Here is a 23,580-nt window from a genome sequence, read left to right as displayed (position 1 = left end):
CGTCCATTGAAGAAAGACCGATAGTAATCATTATAAATCGGTTTATATTTCTGTTTGTTATTTATTTTTATTACAAACAACTTTACTTTCTTGTTACTTAAGCTGTATATTCTTACGAATGTTTTCAAAGTTAAACATTTATTGATATAATTTTATCGTATGAAAATTTTCGATTCGATATAATTTTTACGTACGCACTAATTCATCCCTTTTTAGTGTCGATTCGATCATAATAATTATGATAAAATAAGTTCATATGTATAGTTATTAGAAAAGATATATAATAAATAATTTAATTTATAAAAAAATAAGTATAACTCTCTTATAGAATTATTAATAATTTTAAAAATTAAATTAAATTAAAACAAATATTATTTTATATAGAACTAAACACGCTGCAAGAGACCTATATTAGCTTACGGTTTGTCGGTGTTCTTGAGACATCCATTAATATATTACCAGCAGCAGATTTTGGATGTACAATAATAATAAATACATAAAGATTAAATGGTTAAATAATCAAGTATCACATCGTTTACCACGGTCATAGTCAACCAGTCGAGTTCCACGTTTCGAAGTCCATACGGGCTTCCCACCTCTTCCGGTGCTCCGAGAGCTCCCCGGCCTTACCGTGTTCCTACGGTCGCGCCGTCACTGACATGCCTCGTAATCCGTTCCTCACACGTAAACCACGTACTGAAGACTCGGAAGCAGTCTTGTTGGATGTAATGACGCTCTTTTCGTGGAGCCCACGGGAATTTCCAATGAAAAATCGTGTAGGTGAGATGGTCGACATACGCCTTGTGCTAAAAGAAAAGTTCCGCCCGCCATCGGAGGTGGTGACGATCGGACTTCCGCGCCCCACCAAATAGCCGAAGCAACGGCCGTTCGCGTGAAGGGCGGACGGTCATTGCGAAAGCGGCATCCCCAACGTTGTCGGAAAGGAACAGCAAATTACGCCATGGAAAATACGTGTGGATGGGGACGGCGACGAACCCGTCGCGCCACCACCTATGGTGGGTGGAGGGCCACGGCGTCGCATGAACGACCGTTCTCGATCCTCGCTACACGGCCTTGATCGGACCTCCATGAATGCCAACAGGGACAATTATTCCCAAATCGTAGGCCGGGCTTCTCTAGAAACAAAAGTAAAATTCGCCACAAAAGCAAATTTAATTAAGAACCCTTCCCACTCTCGGTCACCGGTCGTTTCCCCACCGTTGTTTCCTTCGGCGTCCTCTCCTATTCTCGTGTGGTATTGGGAGCTTTGCCAATGCTATAAATAACCCTCCCACCGCCTCGCCTCTAACTCGCACTTGACCGCAGCATATGTCTCAGCGGCCCAGCGTCCCGCACTCCTCTTCCGTGGCTTTCGCCCTCCACTCCCATCTCCTTGTCTCCAGTGAGATGAACCCCAACTCCAACTGGTAATAGTTGTTGTTGTAGTCGTAGAATTCCCTTTCCCTGCCACATCGAGCGGAAGGAGCTTGCTTTCCCTTCGATTCTGCCTAAAGTTGGGATTTTGTCGACCCTTTTCGCCTAAAGGAGCCACCTTGAGAATTATTCTTTGGTTGGTGTAATTTTTCCCCACATAACAAGAGATGGGCCTCAAAGGATTCCTTGAAGGAGGCATCGCCTCGATCGTCGCCGGATGCTCCACCCATCCTCTCGACCTCATCAAGGTCCGCATGCAGCTCCAAGGCGAGGCCATCAGCCCCTCGGTCTCCGCCCTTCGTCCCGCTGTCGCTCTTCGCGGGGCCACCGGCATGACCACCCTCCGCCACCATCATCCTGCCCTGACCCCGCCACGGCGCCCCGGCCCGATCGCGGTGGGCGCGCAGATCCTCCGTGCTGAGGGTCCCGCGGGGCTCTTCTCCGGGGTCTCGGCCACCCTCCTCCGACAGACCCTCTACTCCACCACGCGCATGGGCCTCTACGACATGCTGAAGAAGCGCTGGTCCGCGCCCGGTGACGGCGGGTCCATCCCGCTCCACCGCAAGGTTGCCGCTGGCCTCATCGCCGGGGGCATCGGCGCCGCGGTCGGCAACCCCGCCGACGTGGCGATGGTCCGGATGCAGGCCGATGGGCGGCTCCCACCAGCGGAGCGCCGGAACTACCGGAGCGTGCTCGACGCCATCGGGCGGATGGTCCGGCAGGAAGGAGTGGGGAGCCTGTGGCGGGGGTCGTCGCTGACGGTGAACCGGGCGATGATCGTGACAGCGTCGCAGCTGGCGACGTACGACCAGGCGAAGGAAGCGATCCTTCGGCGGCGCGGGGCAGGGGCCGACGGGCTGGGGACGCACGTGGCGGCAAGCTTCGCGGCGGGGCTGGTGGCGTCGGCGGCGTCGAACCCTGTAGACGTCGTGAAGACACGGGTGATGAACATGAAGGTGGATAAAGGGGCGGCGGTACCCTACGCCGGGGCGGTGGACTGCGCCCTCAAGACGGTGCGGGCGGAGGGACCCATGGCGCTGTACAAGGGTTTTGTGCCCACCGTGTCCCGTCAGGGCCCCTTCACCGTCGTCCTCTTCGTCACGCTCGAGCAGGTGCGCAAGCTGCTCAAGGACGTCTGACCGCCACTCGCTGGTCTCAAACGCCCGACCGATACGCCACAATTACTTCCATGAACGGCTCTGATGATGACGACGACAATTAGACAGATTATTCCACGTCTTATTTACAGCTCCGTACGAATACTACAAAATTGTGTGTGTTCCTTAATATCCGTAGGATGTTCCCATAAAGAAATGGTTAAACAAGAAAAGAAATGACGTACATAGAAGAGATGCTTCCAACGGAAGCCCAACACTTTGGTCGCACCACATTTGAATTGGTGCGACTGCACGCGTTGTGTCTATATCCGATGGTTTCGTGGAGGTAGCAAAGCCAAACTCGTAGTGGACGTAGCATTCGTGGACTGGAACGATTGGTTAAACAGCAAGTGGTGGTGGGACCGTCGTTGGGATCCGAAATGTGGCATTAAAAGCAGTGAATGCATTAAAAATGTTACTTACGTCTCAATAATTTATGCCGATAAACCACAGAAATAAGCATTGTTTTTTAACGTAAGGAATGTCCCTTATAAAAAGAACCTCTTTTGTTCATTAATAATGCAGAACGAGTTTGCAATCGCAGAAGACCAGTCTGTGTTTGGTGGTTTGACTAAGACATACAAGCTAAGTGGTGTGTAGGCCCCATGTTTGGTGAGAGGGAAGCGTGTTCCCTCACCCATCCATGACAGGCAAGCTCGACGCAGCCGTTGTTGGTGTGCGTGGCTAACTCTGGGCTCACGCAGTCACCAAATTTCCCCTCTCCGACGCGGCCGTGTTCCTCGCCTTCCGCCTCCTGGAATCCGAAACCGCCACGCCACCATAGAGAATGTGGTGGGACGAAGAATTCCGAGAAGAAGAAGAAGAAGAAGCGGAGGAAGAGGAGCAGCGAGAATCTCCGGTCGATTTCGATTTCTTCTCCCTCCTGTCCAAGCCAAAGGTGACCCTAAATCTACCTCCTCCTCCGTTGTCATTTATGGGATTTGTTGGTTAGAAATCAAGCCATCGTGTTAACTCGCGGTCGATTCTTTGGTTGATAGACATTTGGGACCCTTTTTTTGGTATATTGTTTGTTCTAGGCTACTTTCTGGGAGATTTGGGATCTTCTAGGGTTTTGTTTAGAGGTAAATGGTTCATCTGCCTACTTCACTGGGGGAAAGATATATATATTTTTTTCCATAAAAGTAGTAAGTATTTGCTTCAGCGATTGTTTATGATGTGAAATTGGAGGAAAAAAATGCGTTTCTATTACCATTATTTTAGTTCGCCCCAAATCTGAATATATGCCGGTGAATGGTAGCTCTTATTGAACAGTCGTCCTAATACATGAAATCGATTGCTGTTTAGGCTTAATGAAGTGTAGCTTTTGAATGTGTTTAATACATGAAAAAAATGTAGCTTATTAGGCGATTGTTTAATACATGAAATTGGAGGAAAAAAAATGTGTTTCTATTACCATTATTTTAGTTTGCCCCAAATCTGAAATATACTGCAGGTGAATGGTAGCTCTTATTGAATAGTCGTGCTAATACATGAAATCGATTGCGGTTTAGGCTTATTGAAGTGTAGCTTTTGAATGTGTTTAATACATGAAAAAAATGTAGCTTATTCAGCGATTGTTTAATACATGAAATTGGTGGAAAAAAATGTGTTTCTATTACCATTGTTGTAGTTTGCCCCAAATCTGAAATATACTGCCGTGAATGGTAGCTCTTATTGAAATGTAGCTTTTGAATCTAGCAAGTTTAGGCTGCAGTGGCAGTGCAAAATGTGTTTATATTACTATTATTTTTGTTGTTTGATGCTGTAGAATGTAAATTATGCCAATATTTACTCATCAATGTTCTGGTTGAACTCCTTTTTTAGATAAAGATATGCCCAACTTTATTTAATACTCACCCATATCTCAAGTTGAGAAGTTGCAACAGGTTCTGGTCGTGCTCAGAATCGCAAAATGCCCAGTGATTGTTTTAGTTATCGTTCATGAGGATTTCTTTCTTCATTTCCTTTTTCTTTTCCCTAAACTTTTGGCCACAATTCCTATTCTGTTTGGCATGACTGATACCTTAGCGCAGGTAGCCTGTGATGTTTCCTGAAGCTTCTAGAGTATATCTATCTTTCTTTGACACATCTAGTACCCCTTTTTCAGTCTTTCATGGAATGCTTTCACTTTCTGTAGGTCTTTACCAGAAAATTCTTGGTTTTTCAACTAATGGATGTGGTATCTGGTTTGATGCTGAATCATGGGAAATTTTCTGAACAGATAGAGGGGAAAGCGTAACCTGGTAGATTGAAGAAGAAAAAGAAAATAGAGAGGTTGTTAAATGCATACACTTAAGAATGTCCCCTTCAGGATATGGAGCAATACGTCGCCAGTCGACTGAAATGAAACTTTAAATAGGCTTCAAAACTTGTAATACTTAGACCTTGTACATCCAATTTCAATATGTAAATTATGCTGGCTATTTAACCAAACAAAAGAGTTTTTCTGGACTGGAGTTCGAACAAATCTTTTATGCCTGCTCCCCTTTTTGAGGTCGGAGTGGATTGGTCTGACGAGCCAAGTACAAATGTTCCCATTCCATTATGGCGAAATCTTTGATTTTTGATAAATTATGTAAATTTCATGGGCAAAATGTCCATAATTGTTAAATATATGTATATATCTGTACACGTTGCTCATCAAGCATTTTTAATTGTTTATTGCTCAGCACATCAGAATCTATGCAAGACCATAGTATTATGACCTTTTTGTTTGGTACAGAAAACAATTATAATATTTTAAGTGACTAGTGATGTGCCAGAATAGGTGTATCAACCATAGGACATCTTATATACGAAGAAGTTCTCAAATGTTTATTTTTATTTATGCACCATAAGAATTTTCTCTAATTTGATGTCACTTTGTTATCTGTGTCATTGTTCCTTGTGAATCATAATCTTTTGTGATTAGTGATATTCTTGAATAGGAGTATCTACTGTAGGATGTCTTATATGCTAAGAAGTTCTTGAATGTTTATTTTATTTATTTTTTTTCTTTTAGTATTATTACTATTATTTGTCAAGACTTGCTTTTGTCTTCAATAAATTGACATAAGTATGCCCATTATTAATTTCTTGTACTAACATTGATGTTGTTTCTTCATGTCTAGGATTACTACAAGATACTGGAAGTTGATTATGATGCTACTGAAGAAATAATCCGTTCCAACTATATTCATCTGGCATTGGTTTGTAATATCTAATAGATCTTTTGACTTCCTATGGACGTTGAGCATGTAAATTTAGCATTCTGTTATTTAAGCATGACCTTGTGTTAGATAAAGACCCAGTGGTCATTTCTTGGCCTTGGTTAAAAGTAAAAATAAAAAAGAACTGGATTGTAAAACCTTTTGGGTAACAATCTTTTTTCTTTGCATTCTTTTATGAAGCTTATTTGGTAGCAATGTCATAAAGGTTATTTGGTGCATCTCTATTTTTTACTGTGGAAACACGTTTTAGATGTCATGGAGAATAGTGAATTCATATATGAATTGTCTAATTACAGCAGAAAGTTTCTTACTTTTTTTTCTTTGCTAGAAATGGCATCCTGATAAGAAAAAGGAGGAAAGTGCTACTTCAAGATTTCAAGAAATTAACGAGGCATACAAAGGTATGTGTTCAACCATCAATGAAAGTACATCTTATCTGGTCTAGGAAAATTTGAAGGTCATTTCCTGGTTGCAGGAGCTTAAATCTGTAACCAATAACTTAGATCTTCCTGTAAGTGGATTAACGATGATTTTTGTTGACCTCAATTACTTTGATGCTGATAGCATGTTGCAAAATTCTGTACCTAAATTTGATGCACTTTTCTGCAACATCCATGAATTCTTGCAGTATTTTCCATCAGAATACTCTAAAAAATTTCGCTTTCTTTCACACTTCCTGTTTGTTAGATGCACAGCTTGTCCTCTTCGTTGATTAAAAAATTATAAAAATTCATAAACATGATAAATGTGCCCCGATCTAGTGACGTAAGGGCTGACCAATAGAAACTTTTCTAAGATTATAAGCACATACTTCTTCTCGATGTATTATCTTAAAGATCTTTTAAATAATGATTTTTTTTTCTTTTTTGGCAAAGGATTAGTGGCAAAGGTGGGATATAAATCTAGGACATTGCAATAAATTGTCGAAGTCTTTACCAGCTAAACTAGCTAAACACCTTCAAGTAATGATATCTATTATCATATTTAAATAATGCTAATTCATTCTCAATCTGGAAATAAATGTTTCTGTGGTTCAATGATGGCATCCTTCATCTCTTATGCATCTTTCAGATTTATTTGCATTAAGTAGTTGTAATTTTATTAGCTAAGTTTCACAATTAATCTTAGCTATCAACTTACTTTTTTATATAATAAGTAACTATTGCTTCTTTTTGTTGACTGTGATGAAGTAGTCAATAAATTCTCTTCGTTGACTCTCATGAAGTACGCAAAAAATTCTCTTTGTTGGCAGTAATGAACTATGCATTAACTTATAGACACTCCGCACATATTGTGCCTTGTCAATCAATTTGTCATGTTGAATGATTTTCAGAGTTTCCCTATCATGCATGAGATCGATTCTTTGTACTGGAGTTATTTATCTCAAGAATCATCTCGTTTGCACTAATTGCTAATAATCGAGTATAGGTTGATGAATGATCAACTAGCAAAGAGATGCTATCTAATTATCTGGCCCGTTTAAAATTCTGAGGACAGAATGCGTCCTGCTAAGCATTGATCTCACTCTCTTCATTACTATTTTTATCATTATTACGCCTGATCACTGTTTCTGAACAAAATGCATTATTTTAACAGTTTTAAGTGATCCTGTCAAAAGGCGAGAGTATGATGAGAAGGGAGTCTGTGTAGTCCAAGACTATAATGCTATTGTAAGCATATCTGCCCACCTTTTATTTGCCTGTTTTAGATGTTGATGATGCATATTGCATGGCATTTTTGGTTACACCAAAATTTTTCCCAATTAGATAGATAAGAACTTCAAGTTAAAATAGTGTAATGGGTAGCTTCTTACCTTTGCAACATACGTTAAATTCAAGCTGACTTTTCTGGCTTGACCTCATTTGCTAGCAAATTAGTTGGAAGTGACCCAAAAGATTGCAGGACAGAACTCAGCATATAGCTTTTAGCTAGTTAGAGCATGTCTCCATTTTCAATATATTGTCTCCATTTAATCTGGTCTTCCATTTTGGAGGCCTATAGATATAAATCTTTTGCAGCTAAACTTGTAGTTGGATAGAACTAGTGTATTAAACTTATATTGGCAGATTGTTAGCCTGATCTCACCATACTACTGTAAGTTTCTGGTATGTTGATTTCAATTCCCAGTTCCTCTCCAAATGTTCCAAGTAGTCTAATCCAACAATAAATAAATAAATAAAAAGTGGGAGAGGGCGTCAGTAAAACTTTTTCATAAAGAACTATCATAGAGAAGGATGGAAATTGGCTTTGCTAATTCCTTGTGAGAGGTTAAAATCATATTTTGGTCAAGTCTATAATTGTCAAATCTCCATGAAACACATCGTTCCGGTCGTGTAATTTTTATATGCTTGTGTAGTCTCAAATTTCAATGTTTTGGTTCTCTTCATTTCCGGCATCACAATATATGTTGTAAAATTTCAGGAATACCTGAACCGATACAAGGGCCTGATATTAACATGCAATGGCCTTGGCATTAGATATCCAATATGGTGAATCAACTGCAAGCGGTGGAACAATACTGGAGAAGATAAGAGACTTATCATGTGATTTCTCGACCAAGTGCGGTACATTTCTCAAGTGGATCATATAAAACGGCAAGCATACGATAAGATGCATGTAAAATTTTCAGTGTCGTCTCAGTTGTTGCTGAAGGCTGATGACAAACAGACTTTTGTGTCCTTGGCATGCAGACTTGATTGTTTGGGCAGGTTGGGACCAATCAAGAAACCAAGCATTCGACCAACAAAGCTCTGTGCTCGCAAGCCGCTGCCCTTCCTACGTCCGAATCATATTCGATGCTTTGTTTAAAAGGTATATAAGAAAGGGGGCATAAACATATACATCTCGTGATGGATTATGTAGGAGGAGTCGAATAAGATGCCAACTTCTGGGATCTAATTTTAGTGGAAAATCGATGAACACGGCTGCTGACCACAAGCCACAAATTCTCTTTCACTGTCAGAAAACAAGAAAAACCGTGATTCATGTGCATCCTAAGAAATTAAACACAGGCTGCTCGATCTTCAATACACAGGGAGAACAAACACTCAATCACAGCATGAGATATTATAGTAACAAATTCTAGTCAACTGGTTGCCAAATAGTTTCCGGTCAAACATCTCCAAATTGGATATTACAGACCGTCTGATTCACGCCACCATTGCCACATTCAGAGTTTAAAGGCTCATCACGAAGAGAGAGAAATATGGATATATCCACTTCGGTAAACCACTGCAAAACATGTCACTAAACTATTTAGGTATACCTGACTCCACACTATGCTGATCTTGCATTCGGCGTCGACTACCCCAAGTACTCAGTTATCACTCGGCCCTACTATCTTCTGCTTGAGATCATCAAGCTTTGAGACTAACTCATCCCTATTTTCCTGCAAATCGATCATAAAAACGATGCTTATAACACAAAGCACAAGTCTTGCGGAAAAGCTCTTTGGTAAAAGGAACTAAATCACCTTATAGATCAGATACCGAAAGCTGAACCAGACTGTGAACCCAAGGCCAAAAACTTCCATCACTTTGGAAAACTGTTCCATGAAATGGTGCGGATAAATATAAATGACGACTAAGACTACGTAAACCATGTTTCAGCGATTCAGGTAGGAAAGCATACCAAAGGGACGGAATCAATGGAGGAAATAATAGCTGATAGAATCAACAATGTGACAAGAGTACCAGCTCCATAAAATAGGATCGTATAAGTGTCTTCGAGGTCCATCTGCACATCATAAGCAATACTCTGACTGATAAGTGGTGAGCGACAAACAGTCCGAGACAGTCGAGGATTAATGACACAATGTTGAGAAATATTTCACCAGGGTGACCAAACTAAAAAAAATTATCTTGCAAGAGAATTTGAGATCAAAGATTAGATTGATGTTGTGAATTCAGTCACTTAATTATTCTCTTTTTCTGATATTTAAAATTAATATAACAAAGGAGAAGGAATCCCAAGTATTTCTTGCTTTCAGTCACATGATTGTAAAGTAGACATTCTTATTCAAATAGTTCATAGGCATTTCTCTGCAATTTGACTTCAAAGTGCTCTTTAGTCCTACCGATCGTGTACCTAATTGCTATTCATTAAATTAACCACAAAAACACAAGCATAAACCAAACTTGTTTGCCATAGACAGAGAAGATAATTTAGTGAGAATGAAAATAAAACATATTGTATACACTACAAAGGTACTTCACTTCTGACACAAGAAAAGAAACTTTGAAAAGTCATAATATTAAATCCACTGCAGCACAGCTAAGAAATATATCTACAGCACACAAAACCTTCTTTCATTGCCTAAACAATCGTGCAAAATAAAACGAATACTTGGTTAATACACCCCATGGTACATAATTTAAATATCCCTTTATGAAATTGAGGTTTTACAATAGTACAAATGTACACATAATATAAGTTTTTTGGTTGTAGATCATGCTAGAATGACAGGATTGGCATAAAACCACCCATTAGTTGGAGTACGATACAATGTTGACTAAAATTTCCTACAAGTGTAACAAGATGAAATGGCACTTTCACTGAGTACTTCAAATGTTTTCCAGATTCTTAAGCAACAGAAAGATGCCTAAATCAAATTCTCATTCATTGCTATAAACAATTCAAAGCTATCAGGATTCCATATCATGTAATGCACAATGCCAATTCAACTTAAGAACAAAAGTGGTTTGTTGTATGTACATATGCACATATGCGCTCACGTGCGCGCACACACACACACATATACATACATGAAAAGAAAAAAAAAAACATGTTCAGAAAGGCTCACATTGCTGGACTGGAAACAAAACATACAAATTTAGTAAAAGAATGGGGCTGCAACCCTGATCTACATTTTGGTGAGGTGGCAAACTCGTGACGTGGACCTGAGGATTCTACTGACATGAAAATTCCGACAAATGGGCAAATTTTAGCTTCTTCACAACCAGGGCTGCAACCTTGATATAAGACTAGAGGATTTAGAGTATGGCTATTCTACCACAACTCGACAACAGATAAATGGGAATTCATCATGCTTCAGAAACATCTTGCAATCCTTATTGTTATCAGATTCAAGCTAAAATCAATAACATAAGACTAATTTCAAATACTAGATTATACGCCCAAAACTGACATAGCCTAGGCAGTACTCCTTAATACACAATCAAACATCGTGACACAGTTAAAGTACACATGAACCTGAGGGTGAAGATAGCACCTTGAGATTGAGCTTAGATAACAGATCATCCGCAACCTCAGAAATTTGTTCGCCACCTTCATCGGGGACGTCTTCCTCAGCAGAAGACGAATTCATTAAAAAGGAAGGTCCTACGACCAGCTTCGGTGTGTCATCATCGGCTACGACGGTCGTGGAGGTCTCTTCGTCCGAGGCTGAGGGTGAAGATAGCACCTTGAGATTGAGCTTGGATAACAGATCATCCGCAACCTCAGAAATTTGTTCGCCACCTTCATCGGGGACGTCTTCCTCAGCAGAAGACGAATTCATTAAAGAGGAAGGTCCTACGACCGGCTTCGGTGTGTCATCATCGGCGACGACGGTCGTGGAGGTCTCCTCGTCCGAGGCTGAGGGCGAAGATAGCACCTTGAGATTGAGCTTAGGTAACAGATCATCCGAAGCCTCAGAAATGTGTTCGCCACCTTCATCGGGGACGTCTTCCTCAGCAGAAGACGAATTCACCAAAACGGAAGGTCCTACGACCCGCTTCGGTGTGTCATAATCGGCTACGACGGTCGTGGAGGCCTCCTCGCCCGAGGTTGTGGCCCGCAGCGGGCGACCAATGGAGCGATTCAACCCTGCATCAAGAACCAGAAAAACGAGTCCCTCGCGTTTCAACTCCTCGTCAAATAGATCAAATCATCACCGGATAAGAAAATGACCCCTAAAGAAGTGGGAAAACAAGTCAAAAAGCAGCAAAAGCTGTGCAAAGTACCAGGAACCGATTTGGGGGAGAGGGAGGCGAGGAGAGACTTGTTGGGGAGCCGGCGAGACGAAAGGAGAAGGAGAGGGGAGATGGTGGGGACGAAGGGGCGGCGGAGGAGGGAAGGGAGGCTGCGGGGAGGCGCGGAGAGCTCCATTTCGCAGAGAGGCGTGTGTATGGGCGGCGCTGCGAGCGGCGATTTTGCTGCAGTTCAGTTATCTGAGGGCAAAAAGGGCGGCGTACATCAGCATGACGAAAACGTTGGCATTTAATGTGGGATGTGTATTCTTATTTGCTCTACTAACACTTACTGCCTGTTTTGTGTGTATATACATACATACATACATACACACATACATACATAAGTAAAAAGTAAATAATATATTTAATTATTTATAAAAATATCATTAGAATATCGTAAATAAGTTATTGTTAATTGTGATAAATAGTGCAAACCTTAATAATGATTTAAACATCTTTCCAATAAAGAACAAAATAAAAATATGGATACCCTCAGTACAAAGAAATATGTATTTGTATACTGGGTTTTATTTTGTAAGTCATTCAACAAATTTAAGATATATATGAGAATTTATTTTTATTTATCTTATATTGAAATTATTATAAATATGAAAAAGGTGAAAATTTAATGGCAAAAATATAAAGTGTAACATGATATATTTAAAAAAATAACTCAAAAACAAAAAAAAGATAAAAAAAAATAATATTTCGATCGTTATATATTCAATCAATAATACTAAAAGACATGTGGTCAAATAGTATCATGGTATTAAACCTAAATTATGGTTAAAAAGGATAAAATTATATAAAGTAAAATAAAAAAATATGAACGATCGATATTTTTAAATATAAAGGTGTCAGCTAATTTAACTAGTAAAGATCTTAAAAATTTATCATAGAATTCTATATTTGAATGTCGTTTTCGTCGAAAAAAAAAATCTCAAATCTGTAAACAAAAGCTCTTTACTTTATTCTTAGAAAAATAATATAATTATTAAAGCATCATAAAAATAAAATTTTGATTTATAATATTTATTTAAAAATAAAAACTCTGGATTCCATATTTGTTTTGAGGAACCAATTCTAAGTTAATTTCTTAATATTAATATTTCCTATGTATGGAGGATTGCATTATACGTGGGGGTCGGCACGATAATGTAGCGCCGGTCGAAGCCCAGTTTCTATTTGGATTAGGCCGCACAACTTCGAATCTTGGGTTAACATTAGCCCACGGAATGGCGCAGTTTGGGGTTTCTTTCTATTGCTACGACAAAATTACATGCAGAAAAATAAGAAAGGAAGGAGGTGAAACCAATAAAATGGTGTCTTTTATGTCTAGTGATGGAGAAAAGAAAGCCACAGCTGCGCTTCAGCAGCAGCAACACCGAGGGAGGGATCAAATCAAATCAATCTTGTACTGAAACAAAGAAACAGTTCGCCTTGGACGAACCAGAAGAAAGTCTACAGCGACGAGGCAAATCGATGAACTCGTTGACTCTTCAACAGTGTGGATATGTATCGGCCACGGATGCTCATGACACAAGTACGATGTCAAATCCTGGACTGGACATGGAGATCTATCAAGTATCCATATGACACTGTTGACCTTGGAACCTGGATGATATCTACGTATAGCTTGCATGTGTGTGGATGTTCCAAGAGAATACAGACAAGCCATCCTGCTGATTGGATTGGATTGAATGATTCCTCCTGTTCATGCGCATGTTGGTCCCGAAGAGTTGCACAGGTATTGTAGTTTAATTTGATCGAATCATTAAAATTGATGCACTTGGATTCCTTTGATCGATGAGTAGTAGAATGAAAAAGGAGACAGCAAAATGATAAAAGGAAACATGCCAGGACATGGTTGATCATGCAAGAGGATAAGAGAACAAAGAGGGAGAATCTAGCAAGGGGAAGGAGGACAGCAACCGACGCTGTATTGTTATGTTGACCTCGTCTTCATGTCTTGGTTGAAGTAATCTGTAGACAAGTTGGATATGGGGTAGAGAGAGATGTCCAGCCAATAAAATGGTTGTCTTCTACCCTTACTGATACTGAAAAGAATGCAGCTATGTTCCATTAACTGCACACACACACACACGGATTAAAGCAGTCTTAGCATGGGACAAAGCACAGTTCTTGGACCGACCAAAGAAAGTCCTTAAGAAGGGGGGCAAATTGAGTAACTCCTGCCCACCAGCAATCAGGACCAAAGGTCAGAAGACAGTAGAGAGAGAGAGAGAGAGAGAGAGAGAGAGAGAGAGAGAGGAGAGTGCTTATGGAAGTCTGGCCATATGCTACAGGCATGGTTAAAGCCTTCCCCGCCTCTGACCAAATTGGAATTTGGGTCATTAAAAGAGACTCCAAAAAGAATGCCAAGGAAGAAAAAGATGGATTCTACAGGAAATAGAGGGGCACATCTCCATCAAGAAAGCCTGCAAGCCTCCTAGCTGTAATTGTAAGAATCTTTCACATGAATTTTCTCACGGATGATACCAGTGAGACCCAACTCACTGCTAGTTGAAAAAAGGGGACCCTTTGGTTCATTAAAAAGCCTTAGAACTTGTATGAATTGATTGCTTGTTTGTTCATCTCTATAATGAGCAAGTTTTTACTTGACACAATCTCCCTGTTGAACTTAAATGAGCAAGACACCAACATGATGATATAAATACAATAATCTATGAGAGGGGGAGAGGTGGCAAACTTGCAGGTCAAAGATCTCGTACATGTGATAGTTTATCTCCTCCATCATACTTGTGAGGAGTCACAGATTGGCAGCATCACTTGTGATGATTTCAGGGCCATAACTTTGAAATTTGCTGCTTACTTGTTGATTCTTCAAATAAGTTGTATTATGTTTGCGAAAGGACAGCTGAAGAAACAATCATGTTATTTGATGTAGTTAGCACATTTCTTTCTCATCGATCCCAGCTGAAACACCTAAATCCAGCTAGTTAATAAAGAGAACACCTGAGGTAATTGGTGGGTGATTAGTTCTTGCAGTCCAAAGTGAAATGGCATGATTTAGAGAAGGTATAAGATATACCGATAAGTGGTCCATTCTCAAGAAATTGTGACAAACTGAAAGTGTTTGGCTGAATAATAATGGAAGAGGGGACCGAAAATAATAATTTCGGAGTATCTCCAGTGAGCTGAATCAAAGCTCAGAAGATTTGGGGACCTTTAGCTCATCAAACGTCGCACTGCGCAGAAGTCACCTACATGAACTCGGATCAAAAGGAAAAAGAAGAAGAAGTAGAAGAAGAAGAAGAAGAAGAAGAAGAAGAAGAAAAGAAATGTGTGTGCCTCATTTTTACCTCCTTTTTGGATTGCTCTGTGTGCGGCCACTGATTGATACCATGTCATGTAATGGAACAGGACTGAGCTCGGTTTTGAACCTATCTGGCTCGTGAAAAATTATTGAGATCAGATCCAGATCAAACAAAGGAGGTACAGAAAATGACCCATGATTCAATTTGGGCCATGCATGAGAGCTCGTTGTTCGAACTCCAGTAGGAAACTGTCTTTTGCTTTCCCCAAGAAACGAGATGGATACAAAAGAACAAAACTGTTGATGCTGGTGTTCTTGAGGAGTCACCCATCTCGGTGGCATCAACATCCAGTATATAAAGCTGATGCTGAAAATGACTTACTCGGTGGGTGCAGTTTGGTTTGGTGCTCTGAAGGAGAAAACATACAGATATTGCAATAAGGAGAAAAGGATAATGAGAGGTCAGCTACCGAGCTCCATCGGATCATCTCATCTCTTCGTTTTGATCATTGCTCATCAGATCACTTCTTTCAGCTTACACCGTTTCATCTTCATTTTGATCATTACTTCCTTTTTCCGATCAGAAGATTACCTGAGAGTGGATGGATTGCACTCTGACCTGATTTCCAACGAGTTGGAAGCTCATAGATGCATGTTATGCACATCAATCGATTAATGACAAAAGAAAAAAAGAGGCAAGAAACAAAGCTTAATACCTGTCGTGCACTGCTAAATACCTGTTTACATGCATACATACATGGTGATGTCAGATTCTCCAGAGTCAAACAAGGTAAAAAGCAGCAGAAGATTGGCCGGAGTTCCACGACAGCGATTCACATATGGTTTCACGAACGACCCTAATTAATAGTCTCACCCCTCCTGGAACTTACAGATGAAGCCTGTTCGATGGGAGCACTGACATGGAGAGTGATGAGAGAGAGCTGGGAGGCGCAGCGCAAAGAGATGGACCACAAGCTAAAGGTTGATATAGAGAGATGGACCACGAATCAAAGATCGGTTCATGTTAATATTGGCTTTTGGCTCTTGGAATTGCTGATGATCTAGCAAATCCTCGGTTGATCTTCACCATCATGTTCGATGGACCACTTGTATCTTTGGAAGAAGACACAAAAAATGTAGACACATCCCTGTGGCTATTTGTTTTCCCCCTGGCATTGTAGTGTCCATTTCATCTGATAGTTTGTGCACATCAAAAAATGAATATATTGGAAAAACAAAAATGATCTCCAAGGATTCTCTTCATTTGAGCAAAGTGCTTCTCATCAGTTTGTCCCCAGTCAGACCAAAGGGAATAATCATGACCAATCTAGTGTCATTGAGAATGCATGATCTGTTTCATTCTAAGCACATTATTATATGTCACTGATGCTTAGATGATAAATGCATAAACTGCTGGAGCAGCAGTGTTTTTGGTGTCAGAAAACAAATCCAGAGTTGGGCATTGTGCATCATATCATATATATGTTCTAAGAAAAATAATGTACATAATATCAAATATCAAACACAAGCTCACTCCCATGAATCATGTAGCTGAAACATGCAATCTCCACAAGTCATTTAAGCTTTCCTTGGACATAAATAACAGAACAGTACCAGCTATTTTAGAATGCCAATACAAGGTTTGAACAGCTCGATATGGATTGTACAACCAATGCCTTGATTTTTGCAGAAGAATGAAGTCTCAATTCCCAGAGAAGAATGAAGGCAATGATTTGAACGACGGCACATGAACTGCACAATGCCTCGGCTTCTGTTGAAGTAATGGCATCTCAGCTACAAGAACATAGTGCCAAAGAGAGGAAACATGAACACTTATGGCAGTGCCAGCTTGATCTCTCCTCATCTGGAGTACTTCCACCTTGGACAGCGAACTCGAAAGGGGAAGCAACCTTCAACCACGGCACACAAATGGTGGCAGTGGTACCACAGCATTCGGTCTCTCGCTGTTACGCATGGGTTTAATGTTGCTTAAAGACAACAAAGCTATTCTGATCTAATCCTTGCGACGGGAGCTTGCATTACGACGTCAAAGAGTGTGGTCCTCCTCCAAGGAGAAGAACATGGTCAACACAAGAACAATGTGTTGCTTACAGATTTGTCCAAGTAAAAGGCCGAGGGTTATGCATCCGGAACGGCATTGAGAACGGGAAAAGCCCAACCTTGAGCAAGACTTGTTCTCGCCGAGTAAAACGGCAGTAGAAGCTGGTCATCTGCCAAAGCGAGGAGGCGGCGCGACTCCCAGGGAAGGGAGGAAGACCAGTGAACAGAGAGACCAGATCCCAGCTCCCATCAGTGATCGATTCCCTCCACGTCTCTCTCCATGAACACCCCTTCAACTCACCTTGAAAGACCCCAAACAAAAGGGAACGTCCCTTTCACTCTTATCCATCTAAGCAAGCATCTTGACCGCCTTCATGCCTTGCTTATGTGCTAAAAATGCGCACATCTAAAGACATGTAGATAGAGCTGTTCTGCCAAATCTAACATTTCCAGATTCCGGTAGATTTACCACCGACCTACCTCTATATTCACTTTAGTATTCATGAGAGAGACGTATATATACTTCAGAAACATTATCAAGTGCTTTATCTCTCTGTCTTCAAGCATGGGGATGTATTGTATTTTGAGGTAATCTGATCGTTCTGCACCTTAGAAGTCAGAACTGTTCTCGCTTTGTTGGGAATTCATTTCGGAACAGATGTTTGTGACCGCTTTTGTTCTGTAACCTGATGGATTGTATCCAAACATATCGTGCACAACCAAATTCTCCCTTCAATATATTATTACATCACTGTAATACACTAATAATCAACATCATTCTTCTCCCTAAAACGTTAGATATCTCACAGAACCCAAAATCCTACAACCAAAAAGAACACCTACAGCCAGACACCATTTTTATTTTCACTATCTCCCTCCATGATCCACCTTATCTATCTATTGTTTTTATGACATTTCTCTCTCCTCACCCACTGGCTTATAAAGCTTTAACCTTGCCTCGTCTCTATGCAGAAGTGCCTACATTCTCCCACCTCGCCTCCTCCGCTTCTTCTCCCGATACTGTTACTAAATTTGAACTCGTTTTCTCGGTGAAAAGGAGCAACATTTGAATGAGGAGGGAGGAGGGAGTTCAAGGACCTTCTCTCTATAGGAAAGCTTCGATCTTTACCGCTGCCTTTGTCTTTCGCTTTTGATATCTCAATGGTTCCAAGCTGTGACCATGCCTCCTCTGCCCTCCTCTGCGCTGAGGACAACAGTTGCGTCCTAGGCTTTGATGATGAAGATGATGGTGACTGTGAAGAGGAGCTCAGGATTAGTTTGCTTTCCGAATATAAAAGGCGCAATTTTTATGGGGATCCCCTCACGGATATACCACCGCAATCGGATGAGTGCTTGGCCTCTTTGGTCGAGAGGGAATCCGAGCATATGCCGAGGGAGGACTACGCTGAGAGGTTGCGGTCTGGGGCATTGGACTCGTCCATAAGGACAGATACCATTGATCGGATTTTGAAGGTGGCTTCTTGTTTCTGTGGTCTCAAGTTTCCTTCTTTTCAGAATCATAACCTCCTTAGATGGTATACCCAAATGCTGCTGCCTTTTGATGTTTCACATCAACATAATATTTGCTTTTTTTGCTTTTTGTTGGCTGTGGACTCGTTTTGCTTTGTTGCATCGTTGCCATGATAACGTTCTGTGCATTTTTCTGTCGGTCCATGATTATTCAAGTGGGCTTTGGATTTGCATTGTGTTTAGATCTTTCATGTTTTATTTTTGCTCTGATATCTAATGCGATCTTTTGGCTCGTTATCTCCATTTTCCCTCGTCTGCCTTCGATTTTGGTTATGCGCATGACTTCAATAGTTTGGTCCTGTGATAGATTTTCTTTTGGTTCTGCATGACCTTTTTTTCTAGCGATGGTGATGTTGATCTTTCTTGTGCTCTGTGTTCCTGTTCTTCCATCTGAATTGTGTGCTCTCCATTCTGGTTAATGGCATTTGCGATGCATTGAACAGGTTCATGCGCACTACAATTTTGGACCACTGAGTGCCTATTTAGCTGTAAATTACTTGGATCGGTTCCTCTCCAACTATGAGCTACCCGTAAGAACAATCTAATCTTCCTTGGTTAGATAAGACTGCACGCATTGTACAGACTGCTTTTATTGTGAGGCCATTTGATGCCATCTAATGAATCTGCTTCCGCTTGTTCTGGCTTTAATTATAGAAAGGCAAGGCTTGGATGACACAGTTATTATCTGTGACCTGCTTATCATTGGCTGCTAAAATGGAGGAAACCGAAGTCCCTTTGTCCTTGGATTTTCAGGTAGATAAGACTTAAAAAGTAGAAGAGTTCTTCAACATATTTCTTTGAATCTTTTATGAACTTCTCTGTATTTTCTTCCACAGGTAGGTGAGGCAAACTATGTGTTTGAGGCCAAGACTATCCAGAGAATGGAGCTCCTGGTTCTGAGCACCCTTAAATGGAGGATGCAAGCTCTGACTCCTTTCTCTTTCATCGATTTCTTCCTCCATAAATTTAGCGGTGGCAATGCGCCAACTAAAACGGTGGTCTCTCGATCGATGGAACTCATTTTGAGCACAGTTAGAGGTAGAATTCCTGATCGATGCATCTGTTACCAAAGAAGGTATTTGTATGGCTGAAGCTGAGGCTTTTGGGATGCAGGGGCTGATTTCTTAGCATTCAGACCATCAGAAATTGCCGCAGCCATTACGCTGTTGGTTTCAGGAGAGAGACAACCCGTGGATGTTGAGAAGGCGGTGTCTTGTTGCCTCCAAGTAGCCAAGGTTTACATGCTTCCAGTATTACTTCCTTGTATCTTTCATCTGAGAAGCTGCTTTCATGTACGAGAGCTTTTAATTTGGTGAACTGTGGCTTGCAGGAGAAAGTCTTGAGATGCTGTGAAGTGATCAAGGACATGGAATTGATGAGATCCAGACCACTAAGAAATGATAACATATCATTTTCCTCTGTGCCACCAAGCTCAATTGGTGTGTCAAGTGCTGTATGCTTGAGCTTTAAGGATGATGATTTGACTGTCGAGTCACATGCAACAAGTCATCATAATTCTTCAGCTACTAAGAGGAGGAAACCGAGCAGGCAATGAAGGAAGCTTGGTGTCCACTCCTTATCTGCTTGTCAGGTTCTGCTACCATCACACTAACAATCTGGCATCTTAAGTGGGAGTTTTAAGATAGTCATGACCTTGAAAAGGAAAAAGATGCCATGCATGACTCACCAGAAACACAAATAAGAGGAAAGGTAGTGCTACCAGTTATTTATGCCAATCATCAGACTTCAGATGTCAATATGAACTCAGAGGAGACTATGATCCAGCTACCTACCTTAAGGTATTTGTCAATTTTCTTTCATGGGAAACATTATGAAAATGGTTGTCTTTGTGATCAAACTGACCACCCAATAATTGAGGAGAGAAGTGGTTTCCTAAACAACAGGTTTATGGTCACTGACATTGAACTGATGAATGTTATATTGCATTTCTTGTGTCTGCCATCTTTTTTGTTTGACTATTTGTCAAATTGGACTCTGGAAGTTGCTTCCCAGTGCTGGAAAAGAGCCTTATGGAGACAACATAGAAAGCTTTCAATCAGAAGAGAATCTAATATTTAATACATAGTTGTGGAGGAAGCATCTTGGAAGTTTCAGTTTCTTGTTTAAGATCTTGGGACAATTCCAAAGGATGACAGAATTATTCCCTGCTGGTCTGTTTTCTTTGGGCCTCACTCTGTCAAAGCATCTCTGTCATTTGTAATCAGCTCCTATTAGTGCAGACTCAGATCTACTGAGAGTGTTGTAAGTTAAACTCGTGTACATTTCCATTTCTAGTGCAAAAATATATATTTATCGGAAAGGATGAATGAGATCATCTGTGCACATATTTACGTAGGTATGTAGGAGCACTATGGTCATCGTGTACTTTATCTTCAACACAAGCCACATCTTGTTGAATGCATTATGATGCTCTACAGTAGATGGACGAGCTTAAAATCTCGAGCCACTATTCTCTTGTGACACTGTTATGATTTAGGTGTCCTCTTCGACGATGATTTCACAGAAATCAAGTAGACTGGTCTGCCACCACTCCCATTTATGTTTCAGCCTTTGGTGAGAAGCTGCAGAGGTTGTATGGCTTATTTTTTGAGAGGGTGGCTTTTCTGATGTACTGTACCATCAGGAAGTGATTACCAGTCTCTTTCATATGCTATGATTGATCTTTACCATTGGCAACTTTTCATGCTCCAGAGGTAAATTAGCTGAGTATAAGTTTCATGTGCACTACTGAAGTAGGGAAAGTGGAAGCAAATAATATGTTCAGAATCCTACAGACTAATTTCTCTGAGGAACCTCAGAGGCGAATCCAGCTATGGGAAACTCACTAGGATGATTTAATCTGACATCTCAATGGCAGCTCCATTGAAGGACTTGCTCGTGGACACAAGTTCTGCAGGTTATCTCTAGAAAATAGCCAGGGCCATGAACAACAAAACTCTGGTTAACCAGTTGGTATATGACATTCACAAGAAGAGTGCTGAATGTAGTTGAGAAAACTAGCTTTTTACTGTCACTAATTAACCAAGATGATGATGGTGCGAACTGGGAAGGAACTAAACACTTCCAATCTACCCTTCTTTCTCTTTTTTATTTCCTATATGTTCTTTGTTGGAGTTATACTAATCAGAAGAAATTGTCTTGTACTGAAGTGTTATCAGTGCAGCAAGCTACTGGAAACTGATACATAAATGCTGGATAGTCATTCTGTTCTAAAACTAAGTAATCTACTGATCTAGTGCATATCTCGAGTGCTAGAAGACCTTCCATGGACAGACATCATATCAAAACAGCTTGAGCTGGATTAAGAAGACCACAAGCCTATAGGACCAGTCTGCAAGGACAAGAGCAGCTCCTTTCTCTGAATGCCTGTTTTCTTTGACATCAATAACAAGAAGATAGCTATAAACAATATCGATTTCGATGACCACCCATCAGGCCATCTCCCCATGTCGAAATAAGACAAACAGTTGATGCCGCCCAAGTATCTATGATCTGGTGCAGGGACCAGAGCAGTGTAGGATGCCTCGGCCATGAAGCCCCAGCATTTACGATGAACACTCAGTGATTGCATTCGGAATAAATGTGCAGCTCCAACCGGTCCAGATTTTATCATGAAGGTGATGATGCCACAGTTAATGTTTGCAGGTCAGCCACGTCGACCACGCGGAGTTATTGTGACCACTGACCGATGAGAACCGCCCCCCAAAAAATCGAACAGAGGCACTGTTAAGATTTCGATATGATGACTATGATTGATTCAAACCGATCCCAACAGAAAATAACAATATTTTATGTATTAATATAAACATTTTACTCGCGAAGAAACACAATACGTTTGTTAGAATCAGACATGGTCAATATACGTATGGAGCAAAATGGAAATCCGGCCGTCCGCTACTCCAAGCACGGATCTCAAATTACGACGTGCCTCCACGTGCACGCTTTGAGATGCGTGGACTGTCTCGATTGATGCTTCGCTGTAGCATCGGAGTCACAGGCCAATCCCCCTAATTCGCCGTGTGTCCTACTCCGCTCTTAAGTAGACCCCACGGGGATAGGATACTGACTTCGTAGCGTATCTTCGTTGACCGATACTACAACCGACGTGGCATACGCGGTCTTTCCTGGTTTCCTTCCTCGGAACACCGACTTCTCCCGGTCTTGCGTTCAATCCATTGTAGTGACTTGCACGTTAAAGGAATAGAGAAAGTTCCAACCACATTCCTTCAACGAGTCCACATTCCTTGTCTTCGTTCTCATGTCGCCCTCTTCTCTCATTCCTTTCCATACGGAAGCCTGTGCACACTATAAAGACTGTCATCTTCCCCAACTTCCATCCAAAGTTGTCGGAGTTTCTTCCACACACTGTTGTCTTCATCCTTTTAGTGTTTGCCTTCTAATTCCGATCAGTAAGAAGAGAAGAAAAGTATAATGGGAAGGAACGGAAGTCCTGCTTCTTCTTCACCGCCTGCGTCACTTGCGTGCTGCATGTGTGGTGATGTCGGGATCTCCGAAGAGCTTTTTCGGTGCAAAGTCTGCAATTTTAGGCTTCAACACAGGTAAGAAGAGTGTCGTGTTTTGATTATCGATATAGCTCATTTCAGTATCATGCACCACAAGCACCCATACACACGAAATGTGGATTCATCTTATACTTTGGTCTCCCCATGACGACGGAGAAGCTTGATGTTTTCTTGATCCTTTTTCCTTTCAGATACTGCAGCAGTGTCTACCCAAAGTTCGAGAGATACAGCACATGCAACTGGTGCTTGAGTGACGATGGAGTCAAGTCTTCTGCGCGAGAGTCCACCATGGATCAAGACCGGTCTCTCTCTTTCTCCACTAATAGCACCGGGCGAGGTCTGACAGTAAAGCTGCATGGAGGTGCAACTTCACAGCACCTCAAGAAGGTTCTCAAC

The 23,580-nt window shown here is 41.2% G+C and overlaps 4 protein-coding genes across 5 annotated transcripts; 3 read left to right on the top strand and 1 right to left on the bottom strand.

Moving 5' to 3' along the window:
- The first annotated feature begins 1,215 nt into the window (after positions 1–1,215).
- On the top strand, positions 1,216–3,013 carry LOC135617124 (mitochondrial uncoupling protein 5-like). Its single transcript, XM_065117058.1, has one exon. It carries the CDS (start codon positions 1,602–1,604, stop codon positions 2,571–2,573), a length of 972 nt encoding a protein of 323 aa, XP_064973130.1. The 5' UTR covers positions 1,216–1,601; the 3' UTR covers positions 2,574–3,013.
- A 235-nt stretch (positions 3,014–3,248) lies between these two features.
- Positions 3,249–8,721, top strand: LOC135617126 (uncharacterized). 2 transcript variants are annotated; one of them, XR_010488620.1, is made up of 6 exons: positions 3,249–3,489; positions 5,702–5,779; positions 6,129–6,201; positions 7,397–7,470; positions 8,222–8,394; positions 8,491–8,721. XR_010488620.1 is itself a non-coding variant. In XM_065117060.1 (5 exons), the coding sequence occupies exons 1-5, from the start codon at positions 3,379–3,381 to the stop codon at positions 8,291–8,293; spliced, it is 408 nt and encodes a 135-aa protein (XP_064973132.1). In that variant the 5' UTR covers positions 3,249–3,378; the 3' UTR covers positions 8,294–8,478. The 2 variants fall into 2 exon arrangements, 1 of the variants encoding a protein (XP_064973132.1); XM_065117060.1 differs by lacking the exon at positions 8,491–8,721 and having other exon boundaries at positions 8,222–8,478.
- A 121-nt stretch (positions 8,722–8,842) lies between these two features.
- LOC135617123 (uncharacterized) lies at positions 8,843–11,999 on the bottom strand. The gene is made up of 5 exons (XM_065117057.1): positions 11,764–11,999; positions 11,031–11,626; positions 9,431–9,535; positions 9,273–9,344; positions 8,843–9,188 (listed from the first exon to the last, which is right to left on the bottom strand). The coding sequence occupies exons 1-5, from the start codon at positions 11,906–11,908 to the stop codon at positions 9,117–9,119; spliced, it is 990 nt and encodes a 329-aa protein (XP_064973129.1). The 5' UTR covers positions 11,909–11,999; the 3' UTR covers positions 8,843–9,116.
- A 6,102-nt stretch (positions 12,000–18,101) lies between these two features.
- LOC135616110 (cyclin-D4-1-like) lies at positions 18,102–20,874 on the top strand. Its single transcript, XM_065115287.1, has 6 exons — positions 18,102–18,583; positions 19,084–19,170; positions 19,295–19,393; positions 19,477–19,678; positions 19,754–19,875; positions 19,971–20,874. The coding sequence occupies exons 1-6, from the start codon at positions 18,272–18,274 to the stop codon at positions 20,193–20,195; spliced, it is 1,047 nt and encodes a 348-aa protein (XP_064971359.1). The 5' UTR covers positions 18,102–18,271; the 3' UTR covers positions 20,196–20,874.
- Positions 20,875–23,580: the final 2,706 nt, after the last annotated feature.

The sequence above is a fragment of the Musa acuminata genome, chromosome BXJ2-7 (assembly GCF_036884655.1).
Source record: "Musa acuminata AAA Group cultivar baxijiao chromosome BXJ2-7, Cavendish_Baxijiao_AAA, whole genome shotgun sequence".
In the NCBI taxonomy this organism is placed as follows: Eukaryota; Viridiplantae; Streptophyta; class Magnoliopsida; order Zingiberales; family Musaceae; genus Musa; species Musa acuminata.
This window is presented reverse-complemented; position numbering and strand designations above follow the sequence as displayed.

Coding starts and splice junctions, on each gene's coding strand:
- LOC135617124 (XM_065117058.1), top strand. CDS start 1,602: ATGGGCCTCAAAGGATTCCTTGAAGGAGGCATCGCCTCGATCGTCGCC.
- LOC135617126 (XM_065117060.1), top strand. CDS start 3,379: ATGTGGTGGGACGAAGAATTCCGAGAAGAAGAAGAAGAAGAAGCGGAG. Junction 5,780..6,128: donor ACTATATTCATCTGGCATTG/GTTTGTAATATC, acceptor TTTCTTTGCTAG/AAATGGCATCCTGATAAGAA. Junction 6,202..7,396: donor AATTAACGAGGCATACAAAG/GTATGTGTTCAA, acceptor TTATTTTAACAG/TTTTAAGTGATCCTGTCAAA.
- LOC135616110 (XM_065115287.1), top strand. CDS start 18,272: ATGGTTCCAAGCTGTGACCATGCCTCCTCTGCCCTCCTCTGCGCTGAG. Junction 18,584..19,083: donor CCATTGATCGGATTTTGAAG/GTGGCTTCTTGT, acceptor TGCATTGAACAG/GTTCATGCGCACTACAATTT. Junction 19,171..19,294: donor TCTCCAACTATGAGCTACCC/GTAAGAACAATC, acceptor CTTTAATTATAG/AAAGGCAAGGCTTGGATGAC.
- LOC135617123 (XM_065117057.1), bottom strand. CDS start 11,908: ATGGAGCTCTCCGCGCCTCCCCGCAGCCTCCCTTCCCTCCTCCGCCGC. Junction 11,627..11,763: donor CTCCCCCAAATCGGTTCCTG/GTACTTTGCACA, acceptor TTCTTGATGCAG/GGTTGAATCGCTCCATTGGT. Junction 9,536..11,030: donor TATCTAAGCTCAATCTCAAG/GTGCTATCTTCA, acceptor TATGATGTGCAG/ATGGACCTCGAAGACACTTA.